Consider the following 23220-nt stretch of genomic DNA (forward strand, 5'->3'; position numbering starts at 1 on the left):
AATGAGAGAAAGACTGAGTGTGAGACTTTGATATTAGATAAAATGAATATTGATAAAGTTTACCTTTATGTACAGAATCTGAATATCGCAAAATATTTTTAAAAATTGCAATAATATCGTATCGTGTGTTAAGTATTGTGATAATATCGTATCGTGGGATGTATGGTGATTCCCACCTCTACCATTTATATACATATACAACACAATAACCCAAATTGCACACTAATAGTGCATTTTAAAGGTGAATACATGTAAAACAAAACAAAATAAAGACATTCAAATGGAAGATTTATACTGAACTGTATCAGAGCTCTTTGGAATGAATGAAACAGATTAAAGTGTTTCCGTTGTGAAGTTTGAATTGTCCAGTCTGAATTGTCCTTTAAAGTCGTTGAAAACCCAAACAGGTGTACTGTAGGGGAATTGTCAGTGTGCAAACCCTATTATCCGGGTAGGAAAAGTAGTGCATAGGGCTTATCTGAAATCCAGGGTTGCTTGAATCAGTTTCTCAGGCAAATCCCACAATCCGATCGCATGGCTGGCCACACCATTTCAAGATCATCCAGGATCTCAGTTGGGCTGTTCTCACCGTCAGTGGTTCTCCAGAATCCTTCTAGTAGTTCAAAAAACCAATCTGCACAAACAGTGCAGAACAATCAATTTCTTTTCCCATTTTGTCTTCTTAACATGAGCTCATTAACTTCTTTTCCAAATGTATTAATCACAAATGGCATTCCCTTTAGCTTTACCAAGTTACAAGAGTTACAGTAACTTGTTTGTACCAGTATCAACAATTTTATCAAAATTATATCACAACAAAGAACATCAGCAGCTTAAAAAGTAATGTAAACAGTCATAGCAATGAAAGTGACATCCATCCTTAAGGCTTACAAGCAAATGTAACTTAATTCAGTGCAAATACTATTAAACTTGAAATATGCTCATATCTATTCAGACATAACCATTCTAATATAAACAGAGCTAGTGCTTCTACTTGAATACCTCCCCGATCGGAATATGGCTTCGGTGGGGTGGGGGTGTGTTAGGTTTTGTATTGTTGATTGTCATTTATGCTTAGAAATATTTAACCATATATGCCTAGAGGTGTATAATCAATTGTGTAGTGATAGGATGTGTGATCTTTAGCAGGCTACAAAGGCTTGGTGTGTATTCCACACTGGAATGCACACCTACATCCTGGGAGCATGGGAAGAGGTCGTACCTTGTTTTATTGTTTTATGGTAGGATAAACGTAGCTATATCTGTTTTAGTCTAAATGCCTTTTGTTTAGATGAACTGCTGGACTTCCAGACCAGCAGGTTTAGGGAAGTCTTTATGGGGTCACACTCTGACCCCCCCCCCCCCCCCCCCCCCCCACCCCACCCCACACACACACACACACACACACACAGTATTCTTTGTTCACATGTATACCTATGTAGGATGTTATATGTTAATGACCCTGTGCATATTCATGTAACCACAATAAAAGGAGTGCTATGGGGAACCTGGCTGAGAGTCTGATGGAGGTCAAGTGGTGGGACGACACTTGGCTCCAGGCAGGTCTCCCTCATGCATGAGTAACACAAAGAACTTTGCCTACTTGGTGTTCAATGCTTTTGCTGTGTTTTTAAATTGTCTCGTTCCAGCGGTGGGCCTGTGCTAGACAGACCCAACAGGGTGGCTAACAGCTATTAGCAGCTAGCATCGCATCTAGCATTGGCGTCGTTTAGCTCAAAGCACACAACACTTATAACCAGTGTTGGGAAGTAACGGAATACATGTACCGCCGTTATGTATTTAAAATACAAAATATGAGTAACTGTATTCCGTTACAGTTACTGTTTAAAAAGGTGGTATTCAGAATACAGTTACTTTGTTGAAATCAATGGATTACACTGCGGTACTTTCCTGTTTCATTTTGTCGCGGGTCAGGACTGTTTGGGTTTTGTTTGACAGCTACGTTCTGTTGTTCCAGGCGGCAGCGTTACGGTTGCCATGGTTACAGGGCGACGCTCTCTCTCTCTGCGACTGTGCGTTTCCTGGGTGAGAGAGCGCCTTTTCGTTGTTGATGTTGTTGTGCTAAGCTAACAGGCAGAATGCTACAAGCATAGCTCTAAAGAATGTAGCATCATGGGCAGTGTAGTCCGTGTTGCAGGGAGAATGGACTGCCATACACGTTATGGGTCTGAGCGCGAGGAGAGAGAAAAAGGGGAGTGGAAAGGTACGAGTTGTCATCGAGGAAAAACGGGAGCTGGAAGCATGTAAATATAATAATAACCACTTCAGCCAAGAAGAGTGTCTGACGAGCCTAGTTGTAAGTAAGCTATTAAGACTCGACTGTACACCGTGTTCGTGTTTTCCTCCAAAAACAATAAGTTCCGTTGGAGCAGCCTTTCAACGCCTCTCTCTGTCTCTCGCAAGAAAAGTTGACCCACACAACAAAGTAAAGCTATTTTTCGGCTACAAGCCGACAGGGACCCCGCCGTATTAATCAGAGGTCCCTTTACTACAGTTCGGAGTCGCGGACCTTCAGTAATAGTAATAAATCACACAGCAATAGTACATTCACGTTGTTGTAAAAAGCATGATAATATATTAAGTAATCCAAAGTATTCAGAATACGTTACTGTCATTGAGTAACGTAACGGAATACGTTACAGAATACATTTTGGAGCATGTATTCTGTATTCTGTAATAGAATACATTTTAAAAGTAACCTTCCCAACACTGCTTATAACACACTGTAAAAAACAACAGGAGAAGTGAAACAACACGCCAGATTCTCATAGCTCCCGATTGGTTTTTGTTCAAAGGTTTCTGAGCTGAATCGGCTAGTGAAATACATTATCTAACTTAACAGGTAGCTAACAAAAGCACGTGACTCACCGGGATTTTCAGACACAAATAACTTGACAGACGTTATTCCCTTTGTGGTAAGAGTTCGGGGCCTAATAAAAGAGTACCTTATTAGCATTTATACATAAAACAATCTGGTCTCATTAACCGGGTTGCAGTATTGCATACCAAGATACTTTTTCCATGTGCTCCGACACATACTTGACCGCCATCAAAGGGAAGATCTCACAGGAAGAGACAGGTAATACTTCCGGCGCACTAGACGCAAGGTCGTCAGAACACAAAACTGCATCACAGTACCCCCTTGTGACAATAACAGGCTATAGCCTTAGATTACAAAAAGGGATTTTGCAGCCCTGTATTTTACATGGGTTACACTAACATGTAACTCCTCATGTTTTTAAATCAGATATTGGGTCTGTACACGTGACATTATGTTTTTCGTGTTGTTAAATGTGCTGCAAAACAAACTGAGGTAGACTAACTGCTATTTAAAGGCTAAATGAGAATACTCTGCAGGTTAGAGAAGGATAAACAAGTTGGTTTGCTGTACTATGATGGATTTAAAATAAAGAACAGTGTATGTGCCTCACTGGCTGTGGTTTCATGGTCAGAGTAAGGTTACATTAAGTGTAGCAGAAATTCATATGAATTTTAGCTGATGATACTTAGATCCACTGACTGAATTCCACCTTCATATCTTGTTGAATTCAGTTGTGTACATTCACAAAGAGCAGCAGGTCAGCTGATCACAGCATGTACCCTAAAGAAAATCTACTGGAGCTCTCAACAGAAATTATTGTGAGTTATGATTTTTTTCCCCACACTGAGCCATTATAACCAACTTTGGGGGTTCCCCCACCTGCCAACCCCACTTTAACCCTGTTTAGAGCCCACTTTTTCTGTTTAGAGGCAAAGTCATATATATATATATATATATATTGTTCACTCAGGACAAATTGCCTTGGGAAACAAAATCAAAGTAAAATTGCTCCCAGCAACACAACTTTTTTTTTTCTCATAATGTTCTATGGCTCCGTTCCTCTTCACCATCTACACTTCTCCCACATCTCTACCCAGTGCTTTCTGCAGAAGTTCTCTGATGACGCTGCAATAGTCGGCCTCATCACTGATGGGGATGACAAGGAGTACAGAGGACTGACCCAAGACTTTGTGGACTGGTGCCAGCTGAACTACCTCTAGATCAACACCAGTAAAACCAAGGAGCTGGTGGTAGACTTTCGCAGGCACAAACATCCTCCACTGCAACCACTGAACATCCAAGGTATGGACATTGAGGCTGTGGACAGTTACAGGTACCTTGGTGTTCATCTGAACAACAAACTGCACTGGATTCATAATTTAGAAGCCTACTACAGGAAAGGGCAAAGCAGACTGTACCTGCTGCGGAGACTCAGGTCGTTTGGAGTAGAGGGCCCACTCCTGAAAACCTTCTATGACTCTGTGGTGGCCTCAGCTATCTTTTACGGTGTGGTCTGCTGTGGTGGCAACATCTCTGCCGGGGACAGGAAGAGCCTGAACAGGCTGTTCCACAGGGTCAGCTCGATTCTAGGATGCCCTCTGGACCCAGTGGAGGTGGTGAGTGACAGGAGAATGGTGGCTAAGCTGTCATCCCTGATGGACAACATCTCCCACCGCATGCAGGAGACTCTGACAGCACTGAGCAGCTCATTCAGTGGCAGGCTGCGGCACCCACGGTGTGGGACGGAGAGATTTCGCAGGTCTTTCCTCCCCACTGCTGTCAGACTCCACAACAAAGACTCCAACTGATCAAACACACACATCCACACATGTGCAATAACTCTAAGTGCAGTACTCTTTTTCTGACAAAGTTGTATTTTTACTCAGTTGTATAAAGCATTTGTACTCTATTTTTTATCCTACTGTATATTTTATTCTACTGTATATAGTATTTTATTCTATTCTGTACAGTTGGGTACAGTATTTTATTCTTATTGTATTCTAATTTTTGCTATATAACTTTGCACTGTCCACTTCCTGCTGTGACAAAACAAATTTCCCACGTGTGGGACTAAAGGTTTTCTTATCTTATAGTCTGATGTTGTAGTCTTCACACTTCTTTTCTAGTCTGCTTAAGGCCTCAGTCACACTTGAGTTAAAATAGGACAGCAACCTCCATGCAAGGACAACTGGTGGTTGGGGGGGGGGGGGATTGCATTTGCTGTCTGGGACCGATTGCATGTTTTCTGCACACTACATTAAAAACCCAAAGGAATGCAAGCATTTGCCCACATGGGACAGTAATGTTATCTATCTTAGTAAGAAAAGACTTTCTCTTTCCAACCAAACAATACCTAATTGTACTGTGATTAACATTAACATTTAGCATGCTGACTGAAGTCTCAGATGTAGTTCTTGGGCTTTTTGCAATTTCTCTGTCCTGGAACAATCTTTCTGAACACCTGAGATCAGCTAAAACCGAATAAATACACCTAAACATAGTTATACATCTGAGTAAATTATTTTCTGCTAACCTCTTCATAGGTCTTCTCTCTGTTAGTATCATATTTTCACTCTTAATATGTTCATTTTACCAGAGTTCACAGGGATACTCTGTAACCCTGAGTGTTTGCATTTTTGAGTGTTTGCACTCTTTAATAGTGCTAAAAAGCTGAATCCATGGGTAACGAAAAAGACAAGTTATAATTTTTGACCCAGCACAGGGTTTAAAATGCTATTATTTGTAATAGCTTATCAATAAAGCAAGTCTAAAACCTCTTTTAACATTTTTTTTATTTTAATTTCTAGTGGATTGCAGAGACATTATAAGAATGAGGAACTGCAAAGTGATCATGAAAAGTAAGAGGAAATGAACAACATTCAAATACGACTAGAGATGGCTATTAAAGGAACAAAGCTTGTCACTGACGAGGTGTTGGTTTCATACATATGTATGTGCATACAAATGCATAACTATTTAAAGTCAACACACATGCGAACATGCTAAAACACTGAAGCTGTGCGAATACATATTTAAAAGCAAACTTCAATATTTCAGTAGATGAGGGTTGAAAGTTTGGCAAAGTGCTGTATAAAGCACCAAAACACAAACAGCAACAACACTAATGATAATAGTTAATAGAAGGTAAGAATACACCACTCTTATTCTGCAACAAGAGGATAGTAAAGCAAGATCTGAAGCAGTCACAATTGTTGTAATGAAGACTGAGGGATTACTCATTAGATTTTAATTTGTAGGTTGAAGCCTAAACTTGTTGCTGTTACTTTACTATGACTTTTATTTTTACTACCTACCTATAATACAATGAATACAAACATAACAGTATTGCACAAACGTAATTACAGAAATTTTTGTTAAACCACACATGTGCTCTTTATCTGAAATAGTAATAATAATTATGTCAAGAGGACTCACTCTAATTAAAAACAACAGCTTGATAGAAAAGAAAAAGCAGACAGAAATCAGAGCTATACCGCAGGGAGACAGAAAATGGGGGAGGTGTGAAAATATGAATTTGAAAGAGCGAGTTGAGACGAGAACAGGAAGAAAGAAAAAAACTGTCTAGGAAATGACAATACAAAGGCAGAAGTGCAAATGCTTGCTGCTAAAAAAGTCACAGAGCGAGAGAGCAACTCAAATGTGCAATCAGGGATGACAGTAGGTTCTACAGACACGATTCATTTTGAAGTGAAGAAATATTGTTAAAAAACAAGTGAAACGCTGGATATTGACCAAAGCTGAAATATGGGGTGAGTCATTTTCTTACATTAGTTATATTAATAAAATTTTTTAAACTGAGGAAAGAAACATATGTTCATTCTAATTTTGAATGACTCGTGTAAGAATGTGTAAAACAACACCGACTCTCATAGTGCTCTCTATATTTTACCGAAAAGATATTTAGTTCTGACTACATTTCCTGTTGTCTGCAAGTGTCTGAAGCTTATAACAGGTGCTTCAATTATTATAGTTATTGCGCATAGACTAAACATGTATCTGCATTTCCTTTTTTATGATAATGTTATTTAATCCAAGAAAGCATTCTGGGGAACCAAAACCTTTTGAGAACTTGGTGCATATGACAGGTGAAATACAGTCCATATTAGGCATTGTACTGATCACAGGAAGTGGTCAAAACATGAAAACCTTTGTGACAGGAAGTAAAGCTTTCCCACAGGCTACAGACATTGCAAGTAGCAGACTGAAAACAAGTCAGTGTCATAATGACTTGTAGAGAGATGTAGTCTTTTTATTATTTCATTAATTTTTGTATACAAACATTCAAACCACACAGGATAAATACATAAAGGTATAAATGTATAATTGTTTTAATGAAATAATCATCAAAAATACAAACACATATTTGCCCCATTACTTTACAGTGTACAAATTTAGGGTTCTGAACCTCTGTAAAGCTATGAAGCATTACTTACTTTTCAAATGTGCTAAACAGATTGACTAACTAGAGGAATTAATTTGATTTTATATACAAAATTTGAACAGTTTAGAAATAGAAAAGAAAGTCCACCCTGTATGTATTTTATAGAATTTGAAAAGTTCTATGTGTCAGGACATAATAAATAAAAAGTATATAAAAGAATATGATTATTTTTTAAAAAAAAGGTCTTTGCTAGGTTCTAAAATAATTTTAATATAATCTGGATGTGGAGTTATATAGGTCACATCACACAATTATAACATATTTATTTAACAAAAACCCAAATTTAGTGTGTTTGTGCTTATATAGTATGTTTGGGATTTGCCAAATATTGCATGGTTCAGTTCCCAAATAGCCAAACTCTAGTGTGGTCTGTCTGGAAAACATTGTTCCAGAAAGCTTGTGGTTTATTCCGATAAAACTTTGCAAATATTAAATGTTCTTTAGCAAGAAGAAACTGTCTCCTGGCAGCTCTTCCAAACAAGCAACAATGGTCTTTTTATGGATAGAAACAGTGAAGAGTGACAGGAAAGCAGCGGGAGAGACAGAGAAAGAAATGAGGCAAAGGGCCGCAGGTTGTGTTAAAACCCGCACCGGCCGCTCCCAGCCATACGGCATGTGGTCACCTGCTCATCCCAGTGAGCTAAACCAGCACCCAGTCGGTCTATGCTTCAAGCTTGGGTCCTCTACCAGGAGTCCTGGGAGCTTGAGGGTCCTCAAAAGTATCTTTGCTGTTCCTAGGACTGTGGTCTTGTGGACAGAGATCTCAGATGTCATTCCTGGGATCTGCTGGAGCCACTTGCCCAGTTTGGGGGTCAGTACCCCGAGGCACCATTGCTGCCTTCACCTTCACATCACCTCATGCTCCTCTCCTAGCCCTTGGTATTTCTTGAGCTTCTCGTGTTCCTTATTCCCAATGTTGCCATCTTCTTCTGTTTGTCCACTAAGTCAGGGCTGACTTGGCATAGATGTTTCTGTACACTGTTCCAGCCACTTGATTATAGCGTTCCATGTATCCCCTGCCTGCTAGCATCTTACACCTTTCTGTTACGTGCTGGATCCCAGCCTCTATTGATCGTGTGACTTAGACTTCTCTGCATTTAATCATACTTGTTATTAATATCTGGCTCTCTTCTACAGCATGTCATTTGTCCTGTCTTCTTTCTCTCACCCGAAATGGTCACAGTATATGGCCACCCCTCCCTTAGCCTGGCTCTGAAGGAGGTTTCTTTTTGTTGAAAGGGAGTCTTTCCTTCTCACGGTCACCAAAGTGCTTGCTCATTGGGGGTCACATGATTGTTAGGTTTTTATCTGTATGCACTATTGTAGGGTCTAACTTACAATATAAAGCACCTTGAGGTGACTGCTGTTGTGATTTGATGCTGTATAAATAAAATTGAATTCAAGTCAATTGAACTGAATTGTGCTTAAAGTTTGTTCCCATACTGACATAATTAGTGCCTCTGTGGTGTCTTTTAGTCATTGTCCTGTCATTGGTAAGATTTTTCAATAACAGGTGCCTATCCTTCCATTGTGGTCCCTCCTCTAGCACTTCTTGTGTCTCGGGTTTCTGGTGCACTAAGCACGCGATCATTATAGCCAGCTTCTTGATGTACTTATGGATCTTTGTTGTTTCATTCAGAATAATGGTTCTGATACTTACTACTACTCGGCGTCCTTTCTTCCACTTAGCGTACAATCTGAGGATGCTGGACTGGTGATACCCTCTAAGCATGATAAGGAGCATTATTGTCTTGACTCAGTGGATTTTATCTCATCCTTTATTTAGTGGAGCTTATTATCTCAACAGGGCACTGATGTTGCATATACCTACAAACATTTGTGAAAGAATGGGTTGGTCTAAGGGGCTCAGTGAATTCCAACATGGTACTGTTCAGAGCACTATGTTGGAGTACCAAGCAGAGTTGAGATTCTGAGGCCACAAAAGTGGAAGCCTTCTGTCACCTGGCTACTTCTAGAAATTCTGTACATAAAAATTATTAACAGAATTGGTGAAAAGGGGTAGCCCTGGCGAAGACACGCACCAGGAATGAGTCTGTCAATGTCTGTTGGCAATGCATACATTGCTCCTGCAACAGTTGTACAGAGACTGAATGGCAACGCCTGAAGCACCCCCCAGTAGGACACTCCAAAGGACACAGTCGAATGCCTTCTCCAAGTTCCCCATACACATGTAGATGAATTGGACACACTCAAATATTCTTCCAAGGATAAAGAGCTAGTCCAGTGTTCCATGAACAGGATCTGCATTGTTTGTCAGTTAGGTTTGACTAATGGACAAACTCTTTTTCAGCAACCTGGCATACATCTTCTCAGGGAGGCTCGTATTCATAAAAAAGCATTTTGTAAATTATTTATCATAACCTTGGTTTTACTTGGCCTATTAACACAATTTAAAAACTAACCTATAGTTTATACACACTCTTAAAACAAACAAAAAAAGAAATAGACTCCACATGGCTGCATATTACTGCTATGTCATCTTAAATCAGTCATGTGATTTGGACACGCTCATCAACTCCAGGGGATTAATGACCTCAGTGACCTTGTTTTCAGTGATGGGAAAGTTGTCTCCCTCGTCCCTAGAGTCTACTTTCTCTACAGAAGTCGAGAAGGAGGTATTCTTTCCGCTACCCGATTATATCCTCTGTTTTTGCTTCAGCTACCGCCCGAGACATGTTCTGCTTGGCATGCTAGTACCCATCAGCTGCCTCAAAAGTTCCAAAGGTTAACTAAACCTGATAGGACTCCTCATCTCTGGTGTCCACTAGGGATGGGTACCGGTATCCGGTGCCATTATGACATAAACGGTAGTAACCAGACCGAAAAGCAGCGCACATTTCGGTGCTTTATTTCGGTGCTTTTTTTCCCCTGAGATGTCATACACTTTGGATTCCAGCCAATCATTTTACCTTTGCAAGCGCAGTAGGTACGTACGTACGTATGTTCTTTTAGAGCAGAGCTACAGATTAAAAACGCCCAAGGCGAAGCGGTCAAAAGTCTGGCTGTACTTCACAGCAAAAGATGCAAACTCAACAGCCTGCAACAAGTGCTTTAAGGTGATACTAAGGTGATGCAAAGGAGGTAACACCTCGAATCTGATGAAAAACCTGGCGACGCATAGCATTTTTTTAAAAGCCGTATTTGATAGCTTGCTGCGAGACCTCACATCGAGCACATCTACTGCGGGTGTGGTGCCTGTTATCGGTCCCGGAGTTAGCAACACCCCCCAAAAACCCGAAGAGGAGAGTCCTGGCCCCTAGCCCTGCCAGTGTAGCAGAAATGATGACGGATGATGATGGCAGCAGCAGCCATTCTTCTCTGGGTCAGTAGCTTAATGTTGTTCGTGTGTAATTTACGTTGAGTAGGCTAACCACGTTATTAAATTAATGCACGTAAGGTGAACTAGCAAACACCGTCGTAGTTACATGCGGCTGTCTTCTTGTTTGATGGCAGATACTCCCTTCACCCTGGCCAAAAAAGCTAAAATGACCAAAGAAAAAGTTGGAAACAGCTAAACATGAGAGGTTTTTGGACAAAGTTGGTGTTTTTTTTCCCCCATTGATTAAGCACTGCTTCCAGCCAAGAGTGATACCATAAATCCCCTATAGCTGCAGAAAAGGCTAACATTGTTGTCTTTTTTACAAAAAAAACAGCTAAACATGAGAGGTTTTAGGACAAAGTTTGTGTTCTTCATTCTTTAAGCACCAGTTTGAGCACCGTTTAAGCACGGGCACCGTTTCAAAAGTACCGGTTTGGTACTGGTATCGGATAAAGCCTAAACGATACCCATCCCTAGTGTCTACCGTCTGGTTCATCTGGTTACTGCCATAACAGGGGCCAACCACCTTGCAGCATCTACTTGCAGCTGCCTCAGCAGTCTAGGTGCAGATTCTTTCTCCAGCCACAGAATGCTGTTGTATTTCTGCCGGAGGTGAGAGTTGAAGATCTCCTGGATCAGGGGCCAGCACACCCTCACTGTACGTTTAGGTGTGGCACATGTGTCAGGCATCCTCTTGCCACCTGATTTAATTAGCCACCAGGTGAATGGTAAATGGCCTGCATTTGTATAGCGCTTTTCTAGTCCTTAAGGACCCCATAGCTTTACACTACATTCAGTCATTCATCCATTCACACACACAAGGCTGCCGGACACAGGCGCCACCGGGCCCTCTGACCACCAGTAGGCAAACATGGGGTTAGTATCTTGCCCAAGGATATTTGGCATGCAGCCAGGAGGCAGCCTGGGATCGAACCACCAACCTTCTGATTAGTGGCTGACCTGCTCTGTCACCTGAGCTACAGCCACCCATAAGGTGGTTGACAGCTCAGCTTCTCTCTTCATCCAAGTGTCCAGCTCAAAGGTCGTAGATCAGATGATATGATTACAATATTGATCGCTGATCTGTGACCTAGGATGTCCTGGTGCCACTTACACTTATGGATACCCTTAACATGGTGTTGGTCATGGACAAACTGTGGTTTGCACAAAACTCCAATGATGAAACACTACTCAGGTTCAGATCAGGCAGATAGTTCCTTGAAGTACTCAATGACCATAAGAAGGCTGGGTACTCTGAACTGTTGCTTGGCGTGTAACTCCCTCCACCATGGGTTACACGAGTCCAGTCATAAAATTTCCTCATTAATAAATGTAACTCTTAGTGGAATTACAAACAAATTGGAAGCGATTGGGAACAACAGCAATTTAGCCATGAAGTGGTAGGCTGCATAAAGTCATAGTGAGGGATCTCAAACTTTCTGCGATTTCATCGCTACACACCTCCGAACTTCATGTGACCTTCAGATTAGCTCAAGAATAGTGTGTTTCATTTAATGGGTTCATTTAATGCTTCATTTACTGGGTTTCCTTGGTAGAGCAACTGCATCCAAGCCTTACATCACCAAGCGTAATGCAGAGCATTGGATGCATCACCAACACTCTATAGATGTCGAAACGCGTTCTGTGGAGTGACAAATCATGCTTTTCCATCAGCAATCCAATGGATGAGTCTGGGTTTGGCAGTTGCCAGGACAGTAATACTTGTCTGACTGCATTGTGCCAAGTGTAAAGTTTGGTGCAGGGGTATTATGATGTGGCCTTGCTTTTCTGGAGCTCAGCCTGGGCTTCTAGCTCCAGTGAAAGGAACTCTTAAAACTTCAGCATTCCAAGATATCCATAAAGACATTGATGAGCAAGTTTGGTGTGGAAGAACATGACTGGCCTGCACCTGAGCCCTACCTCAACCCAACTGAACACAAATGCACTTCTGAAAGAATTATCAAAATTTCCTGTAAACTCACTCCTAAATCTTATGGAAAGCCTTCCCGGAAGAGTTCGTGTTATAGAAGAATGTTCATGTTTCTTTTATCTGTACACTTACACCATTTTAGTATTTTGTTCTTGCACTGCATCTGGTCATCTTTTTTTTCCTAATCATTCCCTCAAACAGTGAGTCCAGTATCTGTCAGGTGAGGGCAACAGTCATGCTGTATGATGACAACAGCAAGCGCTGGGTGCCAGCAGGATCTGACAGTACATCTATAAGCCGTGTCCAGATCTATCACAACCCTTCAGCAAACACCTTCAGAGTAGTGGGACGCAAACTGCAGGCTGACCAGCAGGTACAAGAAAAGCATACACACGAAACCAGACAATTGCCTTCTCATGTTCTGATTGGACAGACACTAACACACACACACACACACACACACACACACACGCACACACACACACACACACACACACACACATATATATCACCCTGGGATTTTGCAAGTTCAGGGTGATCAATTTATTCACAAATACACTGTTCAAAAATCATACAATGTGATTACCGCATTTTTCTTTTCAGATTCTTTTCAGATATATATATATATATATATATGTATATGTATGTATGTATGTATGTATATACACTTTGAGACACACAGTGTATTCTGTTCACCTTGCACAGACTTAATAATTAACAGATGAATACCCACAACATGTGTTGGTTTATTCCATGCATACTACAATCTACTGTGGACCAAGCATCAGCAATATGATCTCACATATAATTATATATTTAAACAAATTTACTTCTGGCCTGACTAACTTTATATTTAATTTACATTTATTATCCTTCGCTTCCTGTTTTCATCAGGTGGTGATCAATTGTCCCATTATCAAAGGAATGAAGTATAATCAAGCCACACCAAATTTCCATCAGTGGCGTGATCACAAGCAGGTGTGGGGGCTAAATTTTGGCAGTAAAGAAGATGCTACTCTGTTTGCCAACACCATGACGCATGCTTTAGATACTGTCAGTGCCCCGGCAGTTGCAGGTAACCACACCAGTGCAAGAAGACATGTTAGATCCAGATCGTGCAGTATTCCTGTCTGTCAGATTTGGTGAAGACTGAGGACCCTTAATGCAGACTCTTAGACAGGCAGGTTCCAGTGAATATAATCCTTTATTGAAGGTAAACCAAAAGCCATAAGAACACACGGAAATGCCTGGAAAACCCTGGGAGCTAGGAAACAAAGATGTAACACAAGGAACAGGATGCACAGTAAACAAGAAACAGGTTGATGCGAAAAAAAAGCTATGGGGAGATGAAGGCCAAAAACACACAAGGTAATTAGGGAAGATGGGAAACATTAGGGAACATAGCTATTACTGATAAGAAAAACGGGAATAGCAAAACAGTAACTGATACAAAAGGCACATGGGAAAAGGCTAAAACAAGGAGCATAGCAATGTCTTTATATTCTGACAATAATCTGTAAGTGTGGTATGGTGGTGGGGTGGGGATAATATGTGAGTGACACAGAGTGGAAAAAAGATATAAGAGATATAAGTATGTAAAAAAAAGTGTGTTGCTAATCTCTCTAAGATTAGAAATCACAAAATCAAAACAAATAGTACAACATGAATTGCATAAAGAAATGTATTAGGCACACTGAAAACTAATAAGCCTAAAAACCAGTGTACTGTCCTATAAATAAATGTTAGTTAATACAATTATTTTTGATTATTAGGCATTTATTCCAACTACTTTTTGGAGTTGGACTATAACTCTGTTTAGATACTTATACAGAAAAACATTTCTATGCCTGAATTAAAACAATTCTTCAAAAAAGTGAGATAAAATTTCTTCAAACCATTGTAAAAGATTCCCTGCCAGTTATCAAAAGGGCTCAATAGCATTTTTTAATTGTTATTAGCCACCAAGTGGCATTTGAGACTCAATGTGGTAACTCAGTTCACACTGGCAGTAAATACAAATAACTGAATTTGCATGAATGTGTTATCATCTCGTTGGCTTTGAGAGCCCTAATATAAGCATACATGCATATTTTATATTATCTATGTAATATATTAATTTTAAATAATTTTAATGCTTTTTCTTAGGCCCAGCTCAGAACGGCCCCACTGCACAGCAGCTGGAACAACAGAGAAGGTACCGTTCATTCTTAATTATACTAAGGCTAATATCTATTTTATGTCATTGGTTTTTAGGTTTTGTTTCTGCTTTTAATTAACATTTTCAGCAGTTATTACAGACTAATAAAGACTACAATGCAAATGCAGAGATATGTTGTTTACAGCAGATAGTCCACATATCTATTTTCTCCTTGATACAAGTCATGAGTTCATCAGTCTGCAGGCACTAGTATACTCTGCACTGGTTGCTTGCTCTGCACAGTCACTTCTATTTATGCTCACCATTAAGACGTAAATAGCAGCTGCATTATTTTCCTGAACAACAGTTTTCTCTGCTTAGACAATAGCACCACATCAGCGCTGATACAGAAAGCAAAGTCATTGCCAAGTATTTTTCAATAAAGTCTCATGTTATCAAAATGTTTCCACTCCCTCTGTAGAATTTATGAAACTCTGACCTTCTGATATATCACTAGAATTGCAGAATAAACTAACATGGCTGTACACTTGACTGTCAAAACCTAGCTGTGGCGGCAGCAGTGCAATGCACCAGGTTACAGAAGCTGAGGCTACGTCCACACTAATGCGTTTTTGTTTGAAAACGCATCACCTTCTCTCCGTTTTGGCCTCCCGTCCACACTGAGATGGCATTTTCCCCAAGGAAAAATGCCATATTTTTGAAAACGCTCTCGAAAACGCATACATTTCAAAATGGAGCTGTCCCATCGCAGTGTGGACACTTGAAAACGCAGACTTGACAGATGTTGGTCATATGATGCATGTTGTTGGATTAGTTGAAGGGCTTAAAGCATCAAGGAAGGGTTAATGAGGAATATGAGTGAGGTTTGTAGGCGGCTGCTGGTGGCTGCAAGCACATCATCTCTCAGATCTCCAGCTAAGCACGTTTCCAGGGAGGGAGCAGGGGAAAGAGGGCAGTCTGGCAGCGCGCTAATTATCCCACTGCAAGCGAGCTAGTTGGAACACAAGTGCACAGTCAGCAGGCACTAATTAGGGTTTCTCTTATGTGGATGTGACATTATTTTTGGAGCACACAGCCTAAAAGCAAAGATGTTTACACCTTGCTTATCTCACCCACCTCCTAGACCTCTTCTGGAGGACACCAAAGTGTCTCCCAGCCAGCCAAAAGTAATGATCTCATGGCTGGCTTGTATGTTCTGGGTTTGCCCTGGCGTCTTCTTCTAGTTTGGCATGCCCAAAATACCTCAGCTAGGAAGCACCTTGTAGGTGTCCTTGTTACATTCTTGAACCACCTCAACTGGTTCCTTTCATGATGGGGGAGTAGCAACTCTACCTTGTGCCCTTGCTGAATGACTGAGCTCCTCAATCTATCTTGAATGCTTCTGCAGTGGTCCTATGGACAGACTACGCTTTTTCTGCTGATAAAGACCTCCTCCCAAACTACACCAAAGTGATGAGTTAGATGACAAAAATAAAATGTCCTTTTTTCCACTATCTACAATGAAAAGTATAAAATATGAGAAATATGAGAAAATAAACTACAAAGTTGCTTTTATTAAAGTAAAGAAAATCACAAAGTTACATGAGAAATTTAACAAGGTAAATCAAACCTGCAACTCAATGGGGGGAAAAAAACAAAACAAAAAAAAAACATACTGCAAGGGAGGACACAACTTTGAGGGATAACATGACAAAGAACAAATGGAGAAAATACATACCCACCAGGGAAAACAGCTGGATGGAATTAGACTAATGAGACAGGGGCAAACAAAACTAAACACAGCACAAGACACAAGGGACTATCAAAATAAAATAGGAAGTAATACACTGAGACCCAGGACTAAGACATGAACTTAAGGGGAAATAAACAAACATGGAGACATGACTGACTGGGGTGACAGAAAGGGAACACAAAAACAATGATAACTGAAGAAAACATAACCAAATGAGGAAGAGAGACTAGAAACAAAGGAAATATAACATGATGAAAAAAGAAACTAGAATCATGAACCAGAAATATAGATACTACGCTATCTATAAATATAAAACATAAACAGAAGACTGTAGAGCTCAAACACAAAACGCATCTTTACCTAGAATGCACCTAAAGACCTATAGATTAGGAGAGCAAAACTATAATACAAAGATAATAAAAAATGAGTCAAACCCAAAAATCTTTTTTTTTAAAAACCATAGCACTTGGACTGATGGAAAGGAGAGTTTCTTTGGTCCAGCCCACTTAACATCAAAGTGGTTTGTATGTAGCCCACAACGTAAAAATGAATTTGACCCCCCTGGTCTACATATTGTAGCTGTTTGCTGTAAATAAGGGCAATGTCACAAACAACTGTTCTGTGGCACACTCTCCTTGTGCTGTGGCTGGTCCTTCACTCACCCATAGAGAAAACTGAAACTATAACGCCTGAAACCAGGTGTTAAACAAATGAAAATTGTCTTCTGTAACCACCACTTCACTTTCATGCTTTTATATTTTTTGGGGCTTCTACTAAAATTTGTGGTGAACTCTGCTGTCACTGCCTTACCATGATCCACTTTTCAAACAGTCAGCCAGTTAGTCACACCTATCCATAGTGTTTTTGGAAGACTGCACGAGAGTTGTTTGCGTATGTTGAAAACCCCTCTCCATAGGTTTGGCATAGGCAAAAAGGTACGCAAATGGACACATTCACTGTATCGTAAATTAAACATAAAAGAAAGTTCAGACACACTCCAGGCAAAGCTTATTTGAAAATCACTATAGACCTTCATGTGACTTTCAGATTAGCTCATGAACAGTGCATAGAAAGCTTCATTTAATTGGTTTCTTTGGCCAATCAGCTGCATCCAAGCCTTACATCACCAAGCGTAATGCAGAACATTGGATGCATCACACCACCACTTCACTCTAGGGAAATGGAAACAATATCAAAAGTGACCCACCGTTGACAATTTGGGCTTCTCCATCTAGTAATCTGGTGGGTGAGTCTGGGTTTGGCAGTTGGCAGGAGAATGGTACTTGTCTGACAGCACTGTGCCAAGGATAAATATTTGGTGGTGGATGGATTATGATGTGGCAACCTTTTTTCAGGAGTAGGCCCTGGCTTCTTACTTCCACTGAAAGGAACTCTTAATGCTTCCGACATGTCAGACATTTTGGACTATATCATGCTCTCAGCTTTGTGGGAACAGTTTGGAGATGCCCCCTTTCTGTTGCAACATGACGCACCAGTGCACAAAGCAAGGTCTATAAAGACATTAATGAGCAAGTTTGGTGTGGTAGAACATGACTGGCCTATACAGAGCAACAATCTTAACCCAACAGAACACTTTTGAGATGAGTTAGAGCAGAGACTGTGAGTCAAGCCCCCTCATCAAAGATCAGTGATGAGGGGGTACCCCAGCTGGGTAGCTTGGGGAGCCCCTCTGTAAGAAGGCCAGATACTCTAACCTGCTGCTCGACACGTAAGCACAGCCAACAGTCAGGACCTGTATCGTTTACTCGAGAGTTGGTTCTGTACTACTCCATCAGATCTGCTTAACTCTATGTTTCTTGACTGTAGTTTAAAACCACAAACTCTTGGGACCAATCTGGACTCTTTGCATCTCAGATTTAATCAAAGGGGAATTTTATAGTATATAATTTCCTGGATTCTCTTTCATACTCCCTTACCACTTGAAAAGTGTTCCTCCCATCCATGTCCATAACAAACAACTACAATTGAAAAGAGGTGGTTGCTTTCAACACCAGCTATGAGGAACTGATATTGTAGTTCTCAGGCACTTCAACTGCAACTTACACCTTGCCTCAGTTGACCTTAATAGGTCACATGATAGGGTGGGTCTCACAGAGGTTTCACCCTTGTCCCCTTCTGATGGTAATGGCCTATGCCTTTTTTGACTCACATGATCTGTATTAGGTCAACAACCACCTCCAGAGGGGACACCACTACTTGTTAAATACCTGGAATTCTTTTGTTTGTCTTTTGTTTCTGGAACCCTGGGATGGGAGGTGAAGCATACTCAGAAACTTAAAGAAATCAAGTTCCTTTCTTTTTCTAACCTCTTAAAACTACCACGATTTGCACGACTATGAACCTCCACACACAATATAAAGGATGGATTTTCAGTGAAATATAAACACATGTATTATACCTGTTGAGGTTTTTATACAAACAGCAGCACTTAGCTCTAATTTATCTGTCTATCTTCGTCTAGACTCGAACGTCAGAAGCAGGAACAGCAAGAGAAAGAACGTCTGGAGCGAGAACGCCAGGCCACTGTATCAGCACCTCCTGCCCCTCCTGCCCCTCCTGCCCCACCAGCTACTTCACCTGCCCCACCAGCACCCCCACCACCTCCAGGTCCACCCCCACCTCCTTCTGGGGGATGCCCACCTGCACCTCCACCACCTCCATCTGGAGGTATGGTTCCACCTGCACCTCCACCCCCACCGGTTGCAGGAGGCAGTGGAGGAGGTGGAGGTGGCAGTGGAAATGATCTGGCTGCAGCTCTAGCAGGAGCCAAATTGCGCAAAACAGTAAAGGTATGAGCAAATACATATAAATACAAATACATATATGCATATACATATACGGGGTGGCTGTAGCTCAGGAGGTAGAACAGGTCACCTATTGATTGGAAGTTCAGTGGTTTGAGCCATGGCTCCTCCAGTCTGCATGCCAAGTATTCTTGTACACGATACTAACCCAAAGTTGCTCTCCCATGCGTCCATTGGAGTGTGTTGTTGTATAGAGCACTTTGAGTACTCCGGGAGAGTAGAAAAGTGCTATATCAGTCCATTTATGTATTTGTGTTCTCTAAAACCCTGATGCACACACACATTTTACTATTTGTATTTAGTTTTATGTTTTTCAAAAGGATCTATTCATTGGACCAAACGGCTTTAAACACAGTGATGTGCATTTTTTTGTGTTAAGGATGAGGGAGGTTCAGCAGCCCCAGCCCCGAAACCACAGTCCTCATCTGGTGGAAGTGGAGGAGGTGATCTAATGGGAGAAATGAGTGCCATCCTTGCAAGAAGGCAAGTCATAATCGAGAGATATACATCTTAGAAATACTTGTGATAGTCTGATATGGAGGATCTCATTGTTTGTATTGTAATGGATTTCTTTTTTTAATAGGCGAAAAGCTGCTGATAAGCCAGCTGTAAAAAAGGAAGAATCTCACAATGTAAGCCCCATGCTCTCAAGAAGACCCATAAGATTTTTTTATGGGTCTGTAGTATTTGTAGATTTAATAAGATTTAAATATTGAATTATAACTGTAATTATCTTTATACGTAACTACAGGAGGATTCTGAGTCCTCTGTATCGAAATCCTCAGGTGTAGCGGGTGAGTAATCACAGCTGTGTAGATAAAGAAAGATAAATGCCTCTCTTTACACTACAGCCAGCATTGTACATAGACTTTTTGTGAAAGAAACAAAAACATTTAATTTGAGGATATTAACATGAAATGCAATAATAAATACAACAATTCCCCACCAGAAATCAATCAATCCAAGGAAAAATCTGCCACCATGCCAAGGTAAGAGACTGGTTCAGACTTTCACTTTACAACTGATCCATACATTATATACTAAACAACAACCTATTTTGAGCCATCCACAGCAATTCAGCAATCAACAACTTTCCTAAAACATCTGTGTTCTTTGCAACAGAGCCAAATCCTTAACCACCAATCAAAAAGACTCAAGCCCAAGTTCAAACTCTGCCACTACTCCAGTGTCCAGGTACTAGTCTCCCCCCTGACTCTGCCTACTACATAGGTTCTCTTCTAAGATGATATGCATTCAATGAAGATCTATTCCAATCTGAAAGAGATACTTATTTGTTTGTTGGTGTGTGCGGCATTTCTATTTTCTACTTTGTCTTACTGTCATAAGATTAACTATCAACTGCTTTTATTGTTTCTGCCTGAAACAAAGTGTGTTGCTTCCCCTGGCCAGCTCATGTTTGAGATGAAGATAATGCTTTGTTTTTAACCACATGTTCCCACAGATAACCAGCAGAGCTGTGAGCATGACTGTACAAATAGCTTACTCTGTTGTAATCGCAAAACTGCAAACATTAAGTGAAAGGCACACCAGAGCTACACCCAGCCATAGTTTTATGAACTCATTAATATTTGTCAATGCAAATAATTAGTCTGCTTGTCTATGCACTTATTTAACTTAGATATTAAAACTTACTTTATTATTTTAATATATGTATTATACAGGCATTAAAATTGTTTGTACTTTAATGCAAAGTGACACAAAAGCATATAGGACTTTTATACAACTTTCATATTTGCTGAATATTAACAACAAACATGTCAATTTTTTAAAATCTGTATTATTTTAGGCAAAAGGGATCTTAGCTGACTGCCTGTTACAAGAACAGGCTTGGCCAGCACAGACACCTGATGTCTGACAGAACAATTCATTTCAATTGTATAGCACCATATCACAACAACAGTTGCCTCAAGCATGCCATCTGCATCATCCCCACATAATAATAATAATAATAATAATAATATAAAAATGTGATATTTTAATAATTAATTTAAAATATTAATATTTTCAGTGTGGTGGCCTCAAACTTGCTTCCATTTAGTTTTAGAGATTTCCACATAAAATTCCAAATTATTAGTGATTATTTGCTTCTGCTTTGAAAAACACATTGAGTGTGACATGCTGCCACTATCCTGCTCAACTGATTCAGTGAGTGTTCCACTTTCTGTAGCATAGCACTCCAAACTAATTTAAAAGAAAGAAACATTATTGGAACACGTACATGAAGATAAAAGTAAGTGTTTGGCCTAAAATATGACCTCTTTGATTGTGTTTGCTTCAGTGTAATAAAGTATCTTTCTTTTGTAGGATGAAGGTGGTGAAGAAGAACTCAGATGGTACAGGAAATGATAGTGATATGGAAAAATTTAAACAGGTTTGTTCCTCCATCTTTATATAAATACACACCAATATCCTACAACTCCTTAGTAAATAGTATAACTTTCTGTGATGACATAAATCTATTTTAGTTCCTTTGAAACAAGAGAAGCTATTCAGTATGTAAAATATGTGTTCTAAGCCTCTGCTTGTTTTTCCCAGGACTTGCATTATAAAGCCATTTCATCTAAAGAACCTTAAATCATAGTTGCAAAGCTTCTAACATTGTTTCCAGATTTGTACTATTGTACACATAACGTTTTAAGGCTCTTTATTAAAACAAAATGTACTTCTTTTATGCAAAACGTCATACTCTGTCTGCATTTGAAGGAAATCCTTGAAGAAATAAAAAAGGAACTCTACAAAGTAAAGGAAGAAATTATCACAGGTGAGTTCTAACGTATATACTATCCATATGTCAGATGAACCTAGAGGAACTATGTCAGAGGAACCTAGGGCATACATGTAGAAACTACTCATATACAGTATGTTGTGATCTTGTGTTATACCAGAATATTGCTCTGTTTTTCTAGCTCTGATGCAGGAGCTACAAAGGTCACAGCTCAAGGATGAAGACTGAAGAACTGATCAAAAGGGAAAAAAATGGATGCTTATCTTGCAGTGCTCACAGTGCTTTACTTGGCGAAATTATTTTATTTTACATTGTTTAATTTGTTTTCATGCAATGGACTTTAAGGTCTGATCAGTCCTAAGACTATGAACATGAACACATTTTCAAATAAAATATTATTATCATTATTTTTCCCCGATGTCTTGCTTAGTTATGGAAATCAGAATTGAATTCCAATTATTTTCTAGGAGTTGTAAATTTTAGTGTTTCATGTAATATTCATCAACAGACATATGAATGACATGCCCAGGCATTTTTATCAGTGGCAGGTAACAGTAATCTGCTCAGACAGGTTGTTGACACTTTTACCATCAAACAATTTCAAGTCCTTGCAAAATTAGTAGTGCACACTACTGGTTTTGTAGCTCCAAGGATATACATTTCAGCACATGTTAACTTACATTCTTGAAAATGGGTTAGAAATTTGACTTTTTAATAGAATAGAATAGAATAGAATAGAATAGAATAGAATAGAAAAGAATAGAACTTTGGGGAGTTCCATTCCAGGAAATTCCAGCAGCTGTTGTTGAATGTCTAAAATTACACAACATTGCGCAAGTGAAGTTATTTACATGTATGTACATTTCAGGGTATACCAGGAAAAACTCCATATGACCCCACGTAGAACTATGATACCTTTCAGATGTGAAAACATTATTTTTGATATTCTTCCATTGTCATCTGATAAAGTACTCTTTAAAAGTACTCAAAAATAAAGCTTATCTTGTTAAAAAATAATAAAAATTGTGACAAGCAAGCAAATTTTGTGTATGATTTTTCATTAAAACTGGGTAAAAATGGAATTTATAATGTTTTTAATATAATGTAGGTCACATACACTTGATTAAAAAAAATAGAAGTTAATAAAAATTTAAAAAGCTAGGTGGCATTTTATAATATCTACAC

The 23220-nt window shown here is 39.7% G+C and overlaps 1 protein-coding gene and 1 long non-coding RNA gene across 2 annotated transcripts; one reads left to right on the forward strand and one right to left on the reverse strand.

Annotated features, from left to right (window-relative positions):
- Positions 1-352: 352 nt before the first annotated feature.
- Positions 353-3081, reverse strand: LOC147320113 (uncharacterized). The gene is made up of 3 exons (XR_015131142.1): positions 3028-3081; positions 2890-2951; positions 353-634 (listed from the first exon to the last, which is right to left on the reverse strand). It is a non-coding gene; the product is annotated as an uncharacterized LOC147320113 (long non-coding RNA).
- Positions 3082-6459: 3378 nt separating this feature from the next.
- Positions 6460-22442, forward strand: LOC147320114 (vasodilator-stimulated phosphoprotein-like). Its single transcript, XM_086307940.1, has 13 exons — positions 6460-6612; positions 12776-12947; positions 13469-13649; positions 14720-14768; positions 18947-19274; positions 19669-19772; positions 19873-19921; positions 20041-20083; positions 20239-20278; positions 20412-20483; positions 21615-21681; positions 22014-22071; positions 22217-22442. The coding sequence occupies exons 1-13, from the start codon at positions 6608-6610 to the stop codon at positions 22261-22263; spliced, it is 1215 nt and encodes a 404-aa protein (XP_086164066.1). The 5' UTR covers positions 6460-6607; the 3' UTR covers positions 22264-22442.
- The last annotated feature ends 778 nt before the right edge of the window (positions 22443-23220 follow it).

This window comes from Aulonocara sp. 'chitande type north' Nkhata Bay, linkage group LG10, assembly GCF_057382095.1.
Source record: "Aulonocara sp. 'chitande type north' Nkhata Bay isolate Kocher_YH1m ecotype deep benthic linkage group LG10, A_spYH_male_GT1.1, whole genome shotgun sequence".
Taxonomy (NCBI): domain Eukaryota; kingdom Metazoa; phylum Chordata; class Actinopteri; order Cichliformes; family Cichlidae; genus Aulonocara; species Aulonocara sp. 'chitande type north' Nkhata Bay.

Excerpts from the sequence above, each read along its gene's own strand:
- LOC147320114 (XM_086307940.1), top strand. Across the intron at positions 19,773-19,872 it reads AGTGCCATCCTTGCAAGAAG|GCGAAAAGCTGCTGATAAGC; the intron begins GCAAGTCATAAT and ends TTTTTTTAATAG. Across the intron at positions 20,084-20,238 it reads GAAATCCTCAGGTGTAGCGG|AAATCAATCAATCCAAGGAA; the intron begins GTGAGTAATCAC and ends ATTCCCCACCAG.